Raw genomic sequence first — 20,212 nt, 5'->3', positions numbered from 1 at the left:
TATTTTTGGCGTGCTTTCAAAATATGGGGAACCTGTCTCCATTTTGAAATAGCCCTACGTGTTTATAAATACAGACAACTCGATACACTTATAAATAAGCATTTGAGTTTGGAATGAAGACATTACAATCTCACAGTCCCATCATTATTAATCTTTCAAAGGAAAATGGAACAACGGAACAGGCTGAAGAAAATTGAAGCTGCCAAAATAAATAACGAGAACAACACTCAGTAGAGCGCACACCTCCACCAGGCTGAACAGTTTACGTTTTGTATCCACTGAAAGGCCGGATCTGGATTCGGACCTGAACCAAAATCTAATCGGCTTGTTCTTGTCACCTAAACAACTCATCCACCAAGTTTAGTCATAACTCTTCCATAACTTTTTAAAATATGTTCTGTTATCGCTTTTCACCCGATCTCTCAATGGTGAAGAATCACTTAAAAATTTAATAATTTTCGTATCCGAATCCACATTCAGATCTTCACCAAAATCGAATCGATTCTTCCTCGTCACACACTCAACCTCTCCAAGTTTCGTCCAAATCCGTCCCAAACTTTTTGAGATATCCTGCTATATCTCATTTTGGCCGCATCTCCCAATGGTAAAGAATCGCTTTAAAAACTCCAATATCCGCATCCGGATTTGGATCTTCACGAAAATCGAAACATTTCGTCCTTGTCTCACATGCAATTTCTCTCAGACAAATTTCGTCCAAATCCGTCCACAACTTTTTGAGATATCTTGTTTACAGAAAAACAGACAGACAGGGGTGAAAACACAACCTCCGTCCAACTTCGGTGGCAGAAGTAACAACACTGTGGGAGAATACTTCATGTTATAAAAGCGATTTTAAAGTAGTATGTATTTCGAATCGTGGTAAAATACGAGTTTAATTAGTCTACTCCTTCATTAACTGTGGCTATCATTCTCAAGTTGTAGGGTCGGCTCTGCCTGTCCACAGTTTGGCAATGTCCTCGATTGGTCGATGCTCATCCGCGAAAAGCTTATCCACCAAATATCTATGTCCACAAACATTTCGTCTCAAATGTACACATCGCTGCATTAAAATCTTACCTGTTGCATGCAAAACCTGAAAGGGCCATGTTGAAACCAAAACAACACATTGTAATGCAGAATTATCTCCTTGTAAGAGCAATTTTAAAAGTTGTAATGTTTATCACTGATGAGTTCACTTTTACCACACTGCTTATGTGTCACAAATGTCTTACGGAGAGTAAAATGAAGTGTACGAAAAAATGAAAGCCAAAGCAATATTTTGTCATGTATTATTATCATCATCATCTCATATGAAACGTCATTTCTTTGAAATCTCAATGCGCTTTGCAAGAAAGGAAAGGAAATACTCTAATGTATTTGAGTGTACAATGAAAATTAAGTGACCGACAGAACTCTAATATCCTATAACTATAGACAATTCAAACAATGTACTCGTATGCATGAAGAGTGACTTGCAGTTAAACTATAAAACCATAACGAATAAATAAACGATGTAGATTTTAAAAAGGGAAATTACTTCCACAAAACGATGACACATGTGATCAAAGATTAAATTTTAACATTTAGAATATTAAGATGAAGGTATTGTCGTGTCGATAGGTCGACTCGTGCAGATCAGCCGTGCTGAAGCAACGTGCTTCACGAATGGCCGAATGGCACGGTTTCCCCAGGTCAGCCTCCCAAATCCTGCCGCTTTCTTTAACGAACGTTTAACCAATGATATCTTGCCCAGGGATTAACCAAACTGGCCCAAAATGGTTTGGGGACGTGTGCGAGATAATGGTGATTTATCCGGCGGCACATGCATTTAATGACTAACAGTTTATTGAAAGTAGACCCAGGACAGTAAAAACTTAGAATCCTGAGACGATTGGTTGAACTGTGAATGTAACAATGGATAAAGATAAATAAATAAACACTCTCTCAGCAAAAGTAAAAGCTCTTTATTTAGAAAATAACCCATGGTGCCGCATGTATTCATCCACTCATGCACAAACAGAAACAACCAAGCATGGTCCTGAAGGACATGGGTGGGCAGGTTTCCAAAAGAAAGCATGGGGAAAGACATTAGGGTGGCAAAGTTCAACACTTCAGTATCCATTAAAGCAGGCTCACTCCGCGCTGATGCTACCAACCCTGACGAAGGTGTCTCCAGCTCCAACCAACTCTATTCGCCTCTCCCCATCCCCCGCCCCTGTTGAGAGTTACTCGTCTTCCAACAGGGCACTACTAGAGTAATGAAGTGCAGGAGACAAGCGTGATACCCTGCGCTTTCCAACATTCTTTGCTCATCACCCAACATCAGCCAATGAATAATGTCATGTCGACGGTGTTGCCACCGGCTGTGCCCAAACCAATGACGTGACATCTTGCCATGCATGCGTCAATGGCAGCATGGCCTTGGGAGTCCTTGTGATGGTCGGCACCATGCCAGACAATTTGTACTCAGAGCGTGGAACACGTGGGGATTTATTGGCCCAAACACGAACCAAGACACATCCAAATTCACCCCACTCCTTACCTTGCCTGGTTCACAAAGAGGAGACATGTATGCATTACACCTTCTGATGTCTATATCAACTATACCACCCCTCACAACATACATAAAAACAGGACAACTTCACTCTAATGGGTCCCTTTTTACAGGAAATCTTCTAATCTACGCGAACACATGGACCAAGCTAACTTAATATGCTACCTAATTCGTCACCCCTCCAACATAACACTATTTAGGATAACACAACAGAAATTACAAAGGAAAAAAAAAATTGAAGCAAGATTTCTATTGGAGAAATCAGTAAGTCTGGATGGCACCATGTCATTGAAGGACTTAAACATTAATTGGAATAAATTATGTTTAGTTACTTTATTTTGGTGCCGGTATGGATTCTTAAGAATAGGGGTAATACAATTGTATTTTTTGTTAAGAGATACCAAATAGGCAGCTATATTTAGAATTTGTTGTAACTTGGAGAAATGTAACTGAGGCGCTATCAGAGGCTGCCATCTTCCATCACACTGTATCAGTGCAGCATGATCAGAGTGCAATTGAATGCATGCCATCAGAGTGCCATCCAGTACTTGAGTTTTGACCATTTAGTAGATGACGGCAAATTTGCTCGATTATTATAAAGGCCGCAAAGGCCAAGAAAGGATCCACAACAACTCACAAGACAGCAGAAATGGCCAAACAGCATTCTAGGGACGAGAAAGCAACGTGGCGAGTGCCATTGCAGAGTTTGATCCAACGAGTCAGCTTGCGACTGTCGGCCTAGGAGGGGAGGGTAGGGTAGGTGGTGTGTTCCCCAGCTGTCTAGCCTATGCGCATCTGGCGCTTCAAGTTGGTTTTCCTTTGGGCCCGACAGCAGGTCGGTGCACGGCGTCTTCTCTGAGAGTCGTCTTGTGGCGGCTGTCTGGTTGGGCAGCATGATCGGGGAGTTTTTGGTCAAAATCCTGTTTTCTGGGCCTTTTCGGGTCCGATTGAAGATGAGGTTGAGGTGTTCTCTCTTGACTGTCTGAGCGGCTCGCATGGGTGCTCCCGAGGTGTGTGGCAGGGTGGTCAGCCACACAGATAAATGCGGCAAATGTGGAGGTTGTGGTTGTGATTGGCGCCATGGAGTAGAGCATATTGGCCTGGACTGGAGGACGGGCATGGAGGGGGTGGATCTCGTAGCGTTGTGCTCCCTGAAGGGTGATATTGGAGAGGTGGGTCACTCGAGTGTCAAATCTACTGAGTGTGGTGGTGATCAACTGGCCTTTGATAGTGGCACCAAGGGGCCTGGCCTGAAAAAGAAGAAAACGAGACAAAGCAGATGTCATTCGCTAAGTGCAAGGCCTCGGGCAAAAATGCATGAACGGTTATAAACAGTTTATTGGGTGCTGTATGTCGGAGATGTTTGGGTTGGTGGAGACTTTGGAGGAGGATCTTTCATGCTGTAAAGGGTGGTGTGGTGCATGTTTGCGTGATGGTGGATGTTTTGGTGGAGAGGTGAGGGAGGCTGGCCATGGATGTCGTTTTTCTCAGGTGTGGGGGTTTTGAATGTGTGACTCTATTTTATCACACGGATACGAAAAATAGAGTTTTGTGGTGTTTTATCGGGACAGGGGTGGGCAATATTGATGGAATGTTGGATAACAATTTGTCAAGTTGCGGGCTAGGAACATTGGTGGTGCATGCTTTGGATAAAGATATGTCAGACCTTTTAAGAGGAGGTACGAGTTTTTGTGGGAGCATTTGAAGAACTTAGGGTTTGAAGTTTTTTTTTTTTTTTTTCATGGATTCTACTGCGACAGGTGTTAAACAGTGGTTGAAGTTCAGTGTAGGGGGAGATGCTAGTAGTGGGATTGGATTTGTGAATATGTGACCATTCCTGCGTGGTCATAGTGAGTGTGTGCAGACAGGTGGTGGGGTGCTCAATATAAGTAAGGTGTTATCTCATACAAAAAATTGCATTGATGCTTTTGATATTGGGGCTTAACAGTCTACTTTTTAAATTTTCAGATGACACAAAGCTTGGAGTTAAGGTAGATAGCAGAGAAGGGGTGATCAGATTCAGGCTTTCATAAGTTGGGCAAGAGATTGTCAGATGCAGTTTAACAACAAGAAAGAGCAACCAGAGATTGCAAACCCTCGCCAGGATGTATTTTCAGTGGTTGTTAAGGCTTTTGTGTTAAAACAAATATGGCGGCCGAACCACTTGACTGATGACGTCATCATTAAAAAAAATTCTCCACTAATTTATTCCTAGATTATGCTCAATAAATTTCATCTTAATCGGATGAAGTTTTGTACTTGTCAAATTATGACGTCATAATGGAGGCACCTATGACATCATCATCATAACATATTATTCCCCATGGAGAGTTCTTTACAATGATAGTGGCACCAAGGGGCCTAGCTAAACTAATTTTTTTTATCCATGTCTCAATTTTTTCTATTCGGCGCTTTCGGAGATATAGAGGTGCAAAGTTTTTCGGTTTTTCAAAGATGGCGGCCAAACCACGTGACCTATGACATCATAGTTATCATAAAAAAATTATACAGGTGGAGTTGCACCTATGGTGAAAATTTCCTGTCAATCGGACCAACGGTTGCAGAGAAAATCATATTTATTCTGTGCGGACAAACAAACAAACAGACAGACAGACAAACGGACTCAAATGCAATGCCCTCTCCTCAGGCGAGTGTAATAAGAAATGTAAGATTCTGTGGATGGGAAAAAAACAAGGAAAATAGGGATTACATTATGCAAGGGGCAGTCTTGGTCTGTGTCACATAGAAGAAGGATCTGACCGGTGGTAGTAATAGATGCAGGGGGTATGCAGACAGCATGGTGCCAGGCATCTATAGGTAAAGCTAATAGGGGTTTACGTTGTATTTGTAGAGGGATAAATTAATAAATCAAAAGACTTGGTGTTAACAATGTGTATAGGAATTTTGTGAGGCCCCATATAGAATATTGTACACAGTTTTGGTCACCACATCTGAAGAAGGACATAGCTGCCCAAGAGAGGGTACAGCGTAGGGTTACAAAATTGATTCCTGTGGTATGTAGTTAGTAGCTAGATCAAGCTATGAGCTGTGGTATGTAGCTGTGGTTAGTAGCTAGATCAAGCTATGAGGAGTGTCTTAAGGAGGCAGGACTTTATACTTCATTATTTTCAACATCTGTTCCTGTGGTAAAAGGAGGCGATTACGAGAGGATTTGATACAGATGTTTAAAATAATGAAGGGTGTCGACAAAAGAATTGCACACAAGTTTTTTTTCAGGAGAATGCATGGTGAAAGGACCAGGGGTCCTTGCCTGAAAGTAAAGAAGATGAGATTCGGACAGTATTAAGGCAAGGGTCTGTCAGTCAGAGTATATAATGCATGGAATGGTCTCCCTGAAATGGTAATGGCATCAGAAAGAGTTGATAAGTTTCAATTGTAATTCGGTACCTCAATACATTGGAGATTGGAGGAGTACATGGATATTGGCAAGACTTGTAGGAAGCTTGTGTGTGGATGGGTGATGGTGTCTGGGGTTGATGAATGACCTCCTCGTGCACCAAAATTCCTTGTACATCCTTGTATTTGTCTGGAACATCGATAAGAAGGCAGTTTTGCGATTCCAAAAAGAACTTTCGTCCAAGCAGATGAGTAAGCATTAGGCTGTACTGATGGGCTCTAATAATGGCGAAACAAGTCTGTAGCTATGTATTTTCTCTGCTGGTGGCATTTTGAACTATTGCCCATAAGACTTGATTCACGTTGTGAGACGCCCCCAGAAGGGTCGCTGTGGAGCGTAACATGATTGTGATGCCATTAGTTTGCCGTAGTTTCGGGATTAGATTATTATCTTTGTTCTTTCATTCCCAAACCCAAAACTGGGCTCCTCGCTGTGCTATAATAAGACGATAGACATGTGGCAAACGATGCTTGATGGTCACAAATCGTGCAGCAATGGTAGACAATTTGTTTTGTCCTTACTACGCACAGTTACGGGTTTTTACCATCTATAATTCCGAAAGGCATTTACAATTATGAAGAAGAGAAGTGACAAACATATTCATTAAAATTTTCTGTGGTGCGTTTTTCCAGACACTTGCACTGTCCCTAATTTGTGTAGAGAAAGATGACACATTTTTACAGATAATGTTGATGTGAGCTTGCATCACAAGATGGCCGTCAAATGTCACTCCGAGGGTAGGAACAGATGTCGGCTTTACTAAAATGTTGCAGGCAGATACGTAGGATATATAATCACTCGTTCTGGTTTGTGATGATGCATGAAGCATCTCCATTTTGTCATCATTCTCGCAAATACATCTCTCCACTTTCTCCACAGTTTTGAACCCTGTTGCCAGGCTTCAATGTCATGTAAAGTTGTGTGTCATCAGTGTACATATTGCACAGGGTAATCCACATGATCAAATAATATATTGGACAGGATTAGTTCCACTGACAAAATGAATAACAGATCCTTGAGGCACACTCCATAGTAGCACAACAGGATGAGAGTAAGTAAAAGTGAATAGTCGAAAATCTACAGTATCAAGCGCAGATGGAACCACCTTTTGAGGCCATTTTTCCCCGCAGAGCATGGGTTGGCCTTTTTCGGGCACCTTGGTCCCCTTTTTGAAGCAACGTTTTATGGCCAGATGCTCTTCCTGCCGCTAACCGTGTTAGTCGCCTCTTGCGACACACAGGGAATTACCACTCACCAGTGAACTGGTACTCAATTTGCCGACCTCAGAACGATGACAGGCTGAGTCAACCCCCTGGTGTTAATTCAGCGATTGACCAGGATTCGAACCCAGGATCCTAGGATCCCAAGCCAGCACCCTAACCACTAAGCCAATACCAGGCTTTCAAGCGCAGATGATAAATTCAAAAGTACAAAAATGGCTTTGCTTTGACCATCACGGGACTGGAGTAAATCAGTGTAAACACGAACTGCAGCTGTTTCTGCACTGTAGCGTTACCTCTCCACTGACAGTGACTCTGGAAGAATCGGTTGTCATTCAGGTAATAGAGCAGCTATTGAAGTACATGCCCCTGAATTTGCCCGAGAAAGGAAGATCAGAAACCGGGCAGCAATTTCTCATGAATTCAGGATCAAGACTGTCTTCAGAATTGGTTTTACTTAAGCTAGTTTGAGGTGAGCTGGAAACACCCGACAAGAGTGAATGGTTAGCGATAGCTGTCATTGCAGGCACAAGTACATCAAAACACCTTTTAGTCATCGGTGTGTGTAGAAGGGCAAGGGCACGGGACTTGACCTTAAAATGCTTGACTACCTTCAATACATTCGATTTTTCTGATGATGGTAGAGCTCCGGTTTGAGACTGGCTTGTACTCCAAAAAGGAACCTATGGTATTTTATATAAGGTTAATCATAATTGCAGAGGATGACTGTGACGTCGCAAGCACAAGTCAAAAATTGCAGACTTTTTCTTGAAAGAAGAGAGCAAACCATTGTGCAGGATCCAGCGTTTACGTGTTAGAACATCCTGCTCACAAAGGTTTGTAATCGGTCTTGCTTTTTACTAACTGGAAGAGATGTCTTTGTTCACTGTTTCCAATCCTGTCTTGGTGGAACTCTCGCTTTAATAATTAGCATTTGACAATGCCCTGCAGTGCTCAATACTTTTTTGGTGTTGTTATTTATGAACAGTCAAACCAGACTTGCTCCACTTCCTGTCTCATGAATGTTTCTCACGCTTCAACGCACGCAAGGTCTCAGTATATGAGGTGTCATCCGATTGCATTTCAATATCGTGAAAGTTGATTGGAGCATATTCGTCATAAAGATATTTGACATCTGCCAAAGTTTTGAAACAGCCCTACAAATTTATAGATGCAGCCGAACGTGCTAAAAATTTAGTTCAAAGCTCCCAACTTTTATTTTTCTCGGCGTTTTTAGGAGATATATAACAGAAAAGCTCTGAAAAAACAAATCTCTCAAAATAATACATCTGGAAAAGAGTTAAGCATACCTACAACTTTGCACTGTTTGTGAAAGAGATATTGAATCAAATTCAAACTCCATCTTTTCACACCCAGCATGTACAGAAAGGTAAGGGTATCAACTTGAAAGAAAACTTTCACCTGGTTATGGGTTCGAGAAGGTAACGATATGGTTGCATACTTCCACTGGCCAACTGTGTTACTATGGACTGTAGAAGACTTGGTGAATCCCAAAAATGGCAAATTATTGAGATGAATAATGCTGAGATGTTCAACAGTGAAATTGAATGTCAACTTGGCTTCCCAAGACTGCTATCAGCAGATTGTTCCACAAACATAAACAAACAAATGATGTTAAAAACAGGCCCCATCCAGTCTGGGTGACCTCCTCTAAAAGAGAAAATGCAGCTCAGACCAGGCTTCTCAGACATATTCCTTTTGCACACGCACAGTGTTGAGGAATGACTGGAATCTCCCTGTGAAATTATCCCCGACAACTGTCAAGAACCGGCTTCTTGCTGCAGTTTACAAATCCACGAGACCTATAAGATGCCCCCTTCTCACCTCTGAACACAAAACAACCCGTTTGTCATGGTGCCGGCATGTCAACACTGGAATTTCGCATCCTGGAGGAAGATCCATTGGTCTTCCAGAGGAAGACCCTCCATCCATTGGGAGATCTGATTTCTCCTGTACATGACTGATGGTCGAACACTGGTTTGGTGGAAACCAAACATGGTCTGTACACCTCAGAACATTGCAGAGTCCATTGCGTTTGGTGGTTGATCCGTTATGATATCGGTTCACCTATTGCGATTGCAAACTTGACGTTGACGCTGTACACGGTAACCTGACAGGTGAAACGTACTGTAGAGACATTTTTGATCGTGTTGCTGTTCCACATCTTGACGACCATCAATTTATCGCAAGAGCTTGTGCAAGGTTGATAATGACAGAACCCACTGTTCTCGTGCAGTTACCGACTTCTTGAAAATGATTGGGGCATTCTTTGCCATGGATTTAAGGAAATGGATCCTCATATGCAGTCTCTGGCACAGTTGGAGCCTGCTTTTCCAGGAATGGAAACAACTCTCTTTGGGATCTCTCCAGAAGCTTCAGGGGATGAGGAGGGTTTCAACTGTCATTTGTTCTCATGATACTTACACACATTCTTGACCTGTTGTGACATTCATTTGACGTCATTATTGACTCGTCTTGAGCTTTACATCATAGGATGCTACCAGTAGCCTCATTCTAAAGTTGTGTTTTTTTGTGGAAAACTGCCATTACCCACATCCTCATTTTGTGATTTAAAAAACAAATGAACAAAACCTCTGAATTTCTCTGAAAGTCTCATTTGTCAAACGTGCATACTTCAACAACATATCGTTTTATTTTTGATAAACGTTACGGTTTGTGAATAATATTCTCAGTTATTGCTGTGATCCTGGAAAATGCAGCACGTGCTTAACTTTTTTCCATATGTATAGTTCACAACACAGTGCCTCATAATATTAGTTCCTGATGAATGGATGGAATTAACAGGACGTTGCTTGAAGTATGCCAACTGCCATGGGGAGCAAGGAGAAACTGACACTTTGGGCATTAGCCCTTTGTTGGAGCAAAGTTGCTGTAATTCTCCAATGAAGAGTTCACACCCTATCGGCCTCTCCTTACTTCCCACGGCGGTTTGTACGTCCTGTTGATTTTGTCCATTGTTCTCCGTCTATCTACACAGATCGACACTGGCCTTCACCAGCAAGACTAGTTCTTCATTCTGCCTGATGAGTTTGGCATGACCATACCCGCCCATTATTTTTCTAAAAATATAAAAGGCATAAAATCAAGTTGCATTTCATAGAGCATCTGAGTTTAGTTCATATTCGTATTAATAACAATCTTTAGACTCATTCCTCATTTTGAGTGGCTTGAATTGTTGACTGGTTCTTATAGATGCCAATAAAGAAAAGAACAGAAGAAGACGAAGAAGAACGCACACATTGGATCTGGATGGGAATACAGGCTGTGGTTTCAAACCAGATAAAACCTGGTTATATTGGCCTCAACGACAGGGAGGTGAGTTCAACTCGAAATGTGATTTTATAATGTTGCTTATGATAAAAGATCCACTTAGAGTTAACAAAACGTATCCAAGAAGCAAACTTCAGGGAGGACAAAACCGATCTCAGTTTGGCACTGTTGAAAACGAACAAAGCTCGCCACAGACAAACCCGAACTCAGTGTTGACGTGGAGGAGAGGCAAACATTATTAGGGATGTGAAAAACAATGGAGGGTGAATCATTGTCTGTTGAACATGGGTTGCATTGTTCAAAGTAGTCGACGTCTTTCCAACAAGGACATTTTAATGGGAGACCAAACTTTTTGCGTGTGCGTGCGGGTGCACAGCACTGGCTCCACGTATTTATGCCTCCACCGACGAAGTCACCAGAGGCATTATGTTTTTGGGTTGTCCGTCCATGATGTGTTTTTGGTACCGCGATAACTTAAGAACAGCTGAAGGGATCTCAGTCAAACCTGGTACAAGTATGTAGAATGACCCAAATATTAACTGATTACATTATGGGGTCAATAGGTCAAAAATCAGAGGTCCCGATGCTTAAAAATTATGTTACTGAGCTAAGTTGCCAACCAGTGATGGGATTTTGACCAAACTTGGTATAAGTATATATTATGATGCAAAGATGAACTGATTATATGTTGGTGTCAAAGGTCAGAGGTCATGTCAGGTAAAAATGTGATACTTGAGAACAGCTGAGGGGATTTAAATAAAATTTGGTACAAGTATGTATAATGATGTAATAATATAGGCGGAGGCATATATCTGTTGACGTTGCGGCATCTAAGATCGTCGTTGTAGTTTTACGTAATGTGTCCGTTCTCTTGACTTCACCTTTTCCGTAACATCCCCTACCCCCTTGAAATTTCTTGAAAGTTCCCCTGACAGTTGCTGTGTAAGCGAGTCAATTCACATTTTCTATATTATTCTTAAAATAATATTTGGATCCCCCCTCCGACATAACATGTTCTTCCTCAAAAAAGTTATTCTCCGATAGATCATCACTCGTCACCGTTGGCCCTAGGTACACAAATCTATTTCCCTGCCTTATATACTTCCTCTCTAACCTGATGCTCAATTTCTCTCTCTGCTGTTTGACCCACATTACCTCCATCTTCTCCAAGCTCATTTTCAGTCCATGCTTCTCAAAAGTCTCATTCCACTCCTCCAGTGCTTCCCCTGCTCCCCCTGCTTCCCCTGCTTGCTCTGAGCTACTATCTGCATGCAGTAGCTTCCTTAGGGTGCCTTTAATGCTGACCTTCCTACTGACCAGCTGCCTCACCCTAATGAACAAAAGTGGGCTTCGTGTACTTTCCTGTTTCAAATCGATGTTAATACAGAACTCATCTGATATTCCAGGTCCAACCAAAACTCTTCCCTTCATTCCCTCATACATGCTTTCTAACATCCTAACTTCTGCTTCCAGCGCTCCCATCGCTCCCATCAATTTCAGCATCACCATCTCTCTCGGGATTGTGTCATCAGCCTCCTCAAGATCCACAAATCCGAACTCATTCCCCCTTGCATTTCCATCCTCTTCTCTACCAACTGTCGCAGCATAAGCAACTCACCTGCCATTCCTCTTCCCTTTCTGAACCACCACTGTTCTTCGCCCTTTCTTCTGCTCCACGCATTTTCTATGTCCTCCAACACAGAATCTTCTCTTAGATCTTCATTGCATGACGTAGAAGCATGATGCCTTTTTTATTTTTCTTTTTTGTATACAGGATCGAGGCTCGTGAAAGAGCTAACATTTATCACACAAAAAAATCAAACAGACACACAAGACATATTATAAGGGGAGCGGTAGACAAGATGGGGAGAGAAGGGGAAGCACACAAACACAACATTTGAGAGCAGGGACATCGAGAGATCTGTGGGAGGGCTTGGGGGGAGGAGGTGGGGGGAGGGGTGGGAGAAGTATAAAACATAAGGACACTGCAAGGGCTTCCAGGAAGGAAGGTGGTATTTCAAAAAAGATGATTTGGGGTGAAATTAGCGGGGGTAGAACAGATCAGATGAGGCATTAATCTTTCTCACGTGCGGAGTCAACTGTGTCGCCATTTGAGGTAAGGGAGGGGATGGAGGGGTAACAAACACCAGAAACGGATTTGACCAGACACCACCAGGATTTGGAAGAGGGAGACAGCTTTGAGAGTTTGGTCTTGAGAGTGGAGAGATATTGTTTCCTGGTTCTCCTGAGGGTGGACACACACTTGTTTCGGGCTTTGTGAAAGGAAATGAGATTTCCTTCCGTTGGATTTGCTTTCCAGGAGGCGAAGGCAAGTTGTTTCTGGGCAACTGCCTTGATACTTCTCCATTCCTTTTCCGTATTGGTACAATTAGTCCAGGCTGCCATCCTCCAGAATCATACCATCTCACACGTATATTGAACAGTCTGTTTGCCCAACTGAATCCAATCCCTCTCACTGCAATTAGCATATCCACACATACCTCATAGAAGCCTGGCACTCTCCACTTCGCATCCTTTTTTATAGCTGTCCACACGTTTGCTTCCGTAATCACCACAACTTCTACTTCCCCCTCTACAAGGCTTGGTAACTCCAGCTCTTCTTTGCTTCCTCCCCAGTTCAGCAACTCCTTGAAATTGCCTTCCCACACCTTCAATACTGCCCCTCTTTGTCATTAGCTTCTGGTCTCCATCCTTGATTATCACCCCCCCCCCCCCCCCCCTTTATTGAGCTATTTTATAGATCATTTGCTTCCCACCATCCTTATCGAACTTGCTGTATATGTCTGCTTCCATATTATTCCTTGTCTTATCCACCCCTCTCTTTCTTATTCTGCCCCATACAAGTGCGACAATCCTGCATCCAGTTGTCCTCGTTTATTCTTGATTTTTGTTTTATTTTTTATTTTAGCTCGTTTTTTTGTTGTTTTTTTGTATACATAATCGAGGCTCGTGAAAGAGCTAATATTTATCACGCAAACAAATGAAACAGACAAACAAACAAAGTGTATAAAAAGGGGAGCGGTAGACAAAATGGGGAGAGAAGGGGAAGCACATAAACACAACATTTGTGAGGGACATCGGGAATGTGTGGGAGGGAGAGGGCTTGGGGGGAGGCGGCGTGGGAGCGCGGGGGGGGGGGGGGGGCTGGAGAAGTATAAACACAAGGACACCAAGGACTTCCAGGAAAGAAGTTGGTATTTCAAAAAAGAGGATTTGGGGTGAAATTAGCGGGGGTAGAACAGATCAAGGTCTTGGATTGGGGAAGATAAAAGATGGTGGTGAACAGCTGTTTTAAAGACCTGGAGAGAGGAGTGGGATTGAAGGGAGTGGGGGAGTTTGTTCCAGAGGCGGGAGAAAAGAGGAATGAAAGAGTGAAGGTGAGCAGAGAGTCTTGATTTTGGCAGTTTAACCGTAAGAGGGTTGCAGGCAGATCTTGTGCGACCTTTAGGAATATTTGGGGGACAGAGCCCAGAGAGAGCTGGAGGAGCAAGGCCGTAGAGGAGTCGGCAGAAGACAGAAAGACCACCAACCTGCCTGGGGTGAGTAAGTGAAAGGCCCTTGGAGGTAGCTTCATCATGGGAGATTCCAATGATTCTGAACGCTTTGGTTTCAACAGCGTGAAGACGAGCTAGGTGTGAGGCAGGAGCACCAGCCCAGAGGGGAGAGCAGTATTCCATTGAGCTGCGGATGAAAGCCTTGTATGTGGAGAGGAGCTCAGGTGTGCCAAGGAAGGACTTCTCACGACATAGGATGTCCAGTCGGCAACTGGCTTTGGAGGCCAGATATGAAATGTGGTTTTCCCAGGAAAGATCATGGCAGATAGTGAGACTCAAAAGCTTGAGTGACAGAACTTCTTGGAGAGGATTATTCAGAAAGTGGATGGGAGGGTTGTCCAGTCGGTCTTTTCGGAGAGACATCGTAAGAGAGTGAGATTTGTCAGGATTGAAAGACATGTTCCACTTGTTTGCCCAGTCTGTGATTTTGTCCAGGTCTGCAGAGAGTGAGGAGGCTGCAGACTGCCGATCTGAGGGATGAGGAATGGAGCGGCAGAGAGTGGAGTATCAGCAAAGAGATAGAGAGGATTTTCAAGAGAGTCGGAGAGATCATTGATACAACAACAACAACAACAACATGCATTTTAAGGCCATTTTCCCTGCTAGAGTGGGGGTTAGCCTTGCGGTCCCCATGACAATCTTCTCCATTTTGCCCTATTTTCTGCATCTCTCCTTGTTAACCCCCTTGCCCGCATTTCTTCTTCCACCATCTTTAGCCAAGTCTTTCTCGGTCTTCCCCGTCCTCTACTTCCTTCTACATCAATTTCCATCACTCTTCTCAACCAGTCACTTTCATCCTTCCTCAACACATGACCAAACCATCTCAGCCTGTTCCTCTTCACAGCATCAATCACAGGCAATATTCCCATCATCTTTCGCAATTCATCATTTGTCTTCCTCTCTCTCAACGATACTCCGCACATCCAACGAACCATTCACATTTCCACCCTTTCCAGCCTTCGTTGCTGCTCTACGTTCATTACCCATGTCTCGCTCCCATAAATCATAACACTTCTCACACATGCAGCATACACCTTTCCCTTCAGCTTCAGCGACACTCTCCTCCTCATCAGCACGCCACTCAGTTCCCGAAACTTCTTCCATGCACATCTCACTCGAGCAACCGTTGCCGAGTCTGATCCACCTTCTCCATTCAGCATGTCTCCGAGGTAGCAAAATGTTTTCACACCTTCCAGCTTCACACCGTCTCCAAGATCCAACTCAACATTTCCTCCATCTGCAGCTCCCTCTGTGCACACCTTACATTTGAATGTAGCTGCCACACTGGTAAATGACCCTCTCAGACCACTACATTTTTGATGAACCCACTCAGCGCACATTGTACATTGAATGGAGTTCACTCCGACACCCTTCCTGCACACAGCACACGGCCACTTCCCAGTTCTTTCCACCTCACCACATGCTTTACCACTTGCCAAAACCTTCGTCTTTCCGATATTCACCTTCAGACCTTTTGTCTCCATACATTCCTTCCACTTGTTCATCTTTTCCTTCAGTCCATCCATACTTTCCGCAATCAACACCAGATCATCTGCATACAACAACTCCCACGGTAAACCCTCCTTTACGTTCTGAGCCAGCACCTCCATCACAGCTACAAATAGTAGTGGACTTAGTACCGACTCCTGATGCACTCCCACCTTCACCTCAAACTCACCACTGTTCCCGTCCTTCGTCCTTACAGCTGTGCATGCTCTTTTGTACATTGTCATCACTACTCTGATCAACCATTCCTCCACTCCTAACTTCCTCAATGCCCATGTCAATACTTTGCGTGGAACCCTATCGAATGCTTTCTCCAGATCAACAAACCCAAAAAACAACTTCTTCCTCTTCTCCATGTACTTCTCCTGCAACTGCCTCACAATGAAAAGCGCATCTGTCGTTCCTCTTCCTGGCATAAATCCAAACTGCATTTCGTCGATCTTCACTTTCTTCCTTATCCTCCTCTCCAACACCCTTTCCAATACCTTCATTCCATGCTCCAATAACTTTATCGCTCGGTACGAGCCACACTCCAGAGGGTCACCTTTCCCCTTGTATAGAGGGACGAGGGTACTCAGTTCCCAATCCACTGGAATGCGGCCTTCTTTCACCACCAGATTACAGATCTCTGTCATTCTCTTCACACCCGAACTTCCTGCTGCCTTCAACATATCTCCCACAACTCCCATCGGCCCTCCCGCTTTTCCACTCTTCATTGCTGTTATCGCTTCCTCAACTTCCTTCTCAGTTATCTTCTCTGCCGGTCCTAAAACTGGGTTACTCTCTATGTTGCCATCCCATTCATTCTCTGTATTCAACAGCATTTCCATATATCTTTTCCATCTTCCTTTAATTCCATCTGGGTCAACAACGATTTGTCCCACTTCATCCTTCAAGCAACTCACCCCCATCACGTCACACCTCTCTTTCGCTATGTGCTTTGCAATCCTGAATACTGCTTTCTGACCCTCTTCCGAATCCAAGCGTTCTCCGAACATTTTCCTACATGCCTCCTGCGCCTTTGCTACCTCTTTCTTTGCAGCCTTCCTGGCTGCCTTATAACTTTCATGCTCTGCTGTTTCTGCTCCCGTACCCTTCGCCTTCTGCCACTCCTTGAACTTCTTCCTCTTCTCGTCAATCCTCTTTCCAACTTCATCATCCCACCACCATGTTTCCGAGTGCCTCGGTGGTCCTTTTGTCCATCCACATACCTCACCAACGGCTCCCAACAGACGAGCTTTCATTGACATCCAACCACTTTCAAGCTCAACCACATCATCCTCTACCCTACTCAGCCTCTCTTTTAATGCCTCCCTTACTGTCACCTCTTTCAACCTCCACACCTTCATTCTTGGTTGGTACTTCACCCGCCGAGCTCTCCTCGCACCTTTCATTTTTATGTCGCAGACAACCAAGTGGTGCTGTGAAACAGCCTCCTCCCCCGGGATCACCTTTGTGTCCCGGAGGTGCCCCCTATCTCGCCTACGCACCATCAGGTAGTCATCGGTTGTCGTCGACCCACCTGACGTGTATGTAACAAGCTTATTATCCTCTTTCTGGAACTGAGTATTACAAATCAACAAATCAGCTCCATCAGCAAACTCCAAAATCCTTTCACCTTCTCCATTTCTCACACCATATCCGTAACCCCCATGAACTCCCTCAAAACCATCCATACTCCTTCCCACATGTCCATTCAGGTCTCCTCCCACCACAACAACTTCTTCATCTTTCACGTTTTCCATCAGCTTCTCTATCGCACACCAGAACTTGTCCTTCTCTTCATTGCTTCGACCAACCTGCGGAGCATATCCCGAGATGACGTTCACCAAGAACTTTCCAATCATCATTTTCACCATCATCAACCTATCACTCACTCTAGTCACACTCACCACACTGTCTACAAACTCCTCAGAAAACAGGACACCAACACCATTCACGCCCTCCGGGCGCCCTTGCCACACAAACTTGTATTTCTGTCCCTGCCTACCCTTCACCATTCTCACACCACTTCCCTTCCATCTCCTCTCTTGCACACAACATATGTCCACTCTTCTTCTGACCAATACTTCGACCACTTCTCCTGATCTCCCTGTCATTGTCCCTACATTCCATGTCCCAAACCTCAGAAACCGATCTCCACTTCGGGCTGCACCCTGCCAATATGTAGTTGTAATTGTCATGGTTCTCTTTTTGAGGCAATGTTTTTATGGCCAGATGCCCTTCCTGACGCCAACCCTCTTAGTCGTCTCTTACGACACGCAGGGATACGGTGTACCTATTCTGACCAGGGTACACACTGGGAAACGTTTAAAACATGGAAATTCTGCGGAATTTCATCATCCCACCACCATGGGGAGGGGGGGCGGGGGGGGCGGCGTCAGCATCACGGCTGCAGTTTAAACATATTCCAACAATATCCAAACAGAACCATGAAAACCATGAAAAACAATCTGGGAAAAGTCTCCAAGCGAGAACGTGGATTTGAGAAGGAAGGAGCAGAGGCGGGAGAGAAACGAGATACAGGGGGCGGGGCACAAGCCGAGACGAGGAGGAGTGCGAACAAACGTGCCCGGGAGGGGAGAAATAATCAATATAGAATTCTTTGTCTAGGGAGGTGAGGTGAGGGGGAGAAAATAAAATAAAAGAAACAAGCAATGCAGCGAAGGAAATAACCCAAACCGATAAAACACCGACGGGGGAGGGAAGCCCCAAGTTACCAGGCCGCGCACGAGGTACGACTCAGAAAACGATTAACTACACACAAGTTTGTACGAATTACAAACCAATACCAACCAGAAACACACAATAACACGTACACAGCAAAATAACCAGTGGAAATTTGACAAAGACAAGAATGGGAAAACACTTAAACTTCGATGCCGTGGAGAGCTCGAAGTACGCTTCACTTGCCCGAGGAACCGGAAACCGAAAGTCGGAGAGATCATTGATGAAGACCAGAAAAAGCACAGGGCCCAGAACACTGCCTTGGGGAACTCCAGCCTGAACAGGAAGAGGAGATGAGAGAAACCCATTCAGGGCCACACGTTGACTATGACTATTGAGGAAGTCCACCAGCCATGCGGTGGAGATTTCCATGGATACCAAAGGAGGAGAGTTTGGTGAGCAGAGCGGGGTGCCAGACCGTATCGAAGGCACGTGATATATCGAGGGAGACGGCTCTTATTTCCTGTTTGGCATTGAGGACCTCCATCCATTGTTGAGACAGCAGAAGCAGCATGTCCAGAGTAGAGTGACCTGGTCTGAAACCAAATTGATGATCAGAGATCAAGCCATTGGAGAAGAGGAAAGATTTCATATCCGAAGCAATGATGGATGCCATGACTTTGCTGATGATTGGGAGAAGGCTGATTGGTCTGTAGTTACTAGGATCTGTTTTTGCACCTTTTGTGTGTAAAGCGGTGATGTTGGCTGATTTCCAAGCAGACGGCAGTTGACCTTGAGCAAAAGAGAGGGTGAAGAGAACAGAGAGAGGGAGTGAAAGAGCGGAAGAACAGGATTTTAGGACCCGTGGGCTGATGCCGTCAGGTCCAGTTGAAAAAAAAAGGAAATGAGATTTCCTTCCGTTGGATTTGCTTTCCAGGAGGCGAAGGCAAGTTGTTTCTGGGCAACTGCCTTGATACTTCTCCATTCCTTTTCCGTATTGGTACAATTAGTCCAGGCTGCCATCATCCAGAATCATACCATCTCACACGTATATTGAACAGTCATTCAATATACGTGTGAGATGAGACCTTGAGTGAGATGAGATGAGAGAGAGATGAGAGGAGATGAGATGAGAGCTTGATGAGAGCTTGAGCTTGAGCTTTAACTTCAATTACCTCACCACCAATCATTATTGCTCGTTTTTTATTATCCCATTATTTTGAGCTCGCAGATCAAGGACCATCGTATTCACGTTATAATCCCTCAACAGCACTGCTGTTACCATCTCGTACTCTCTCTCTCTCTCTCTCTCTCTCTCTCTCTCTCTCTCTCTCTCTCTCTCTCTCGCTCTCTTCCACTACCTCTCCCCCTCTCTGCCACTCTGCCTCTCCCCTCATCTCTACCATTATCTTGTCGAAAAATGACTTTTTTGCTTTTCTCTCCAGGAAATAACTTTTGGAAGCTGGGAAGTAATCCTTTCTCTCGTACGTTCTGGTATTCCTTGCAGTATTTGACTTCACCCCTTATCAGCGCACCAGCACCAGCAGATGGAAATGCACCACAGACCATGATTCCACCTCCTCCATGCGTCACAGTTGTTTAAATGCACTCAGTGTTGAATCTCTCACCAGATCTGAGAAGGCAACGTTCTGGGGCATCAATGCAAAGCTGAAATATTGATTCATCACTCCACAGAACTCTCTAAAACTAGTCTGAATCACAGTTCCCATATTCGGCCAAAAAGTGCAATCTGTCCTGAATGTTTTTCTTTGATAATCGAGGCTTCTTAGCACATCTTGAAGCAAAACAAGCATCAGTCAACCTTCTTCTGATGGTCCTTCTGGAAACGGTCTTGTTTTCAGCAGTTCTGAAATCTTCTGACAGTTTCTGCTGGCTTTTCTTTCTTTCCTGGAGAACTAAGAATTTCAGTCGCCTGTCATCTTTACTTGTCGTGGCTCGA

General features: G+C 44.1%; 1 protein-coding gene across 1 annotated transcript in view; it reads left to right on the top strand.

Moving 5' to 3' along the window:
- Positions 1-19,855, top strand: part of LOC137431149 (POU domain, class 2, transcription factor 1) — a 235,343-nt gene extending 215,488 nt beyond the window's left edge. Inside the window, exons 16-17 of the mRNA XM_078771503.1 lie at positions 10,427-10,549; positions 19,698-19,855. Of these exons, the coding sequence (XP_078627629.1) occupies positions 10,427-10,549; positions 19,698-19,855 (281 nt within the window). The remainder of the gene's footprint in view (positions 1-10,426; positions 10,550-19,697) is intronic.
- Positions 19,856-20,212: the final 357 nt, after the last annotated feature.

This window comes from Myxine glutinosa, chromosome 1 (genome assembly GCF_964187855.1).
Source record: "Myxine glutinosa chromosome 1, kmMyxGlut1.1, whole genome shotgun sequence".
Taxonomy (NCBI): domain Eukaryota; kingdom Metazoa; phylum Chordata; class Myxini; order Myxiniformes; family Myxinidae; genus Myxine; species Myxine glutinosa.
The sequence above is the reverse complement of the archived record's forward strand: the minus strand, read 5'-3'. Positions and strand labels throughout refer to the sequence as shown.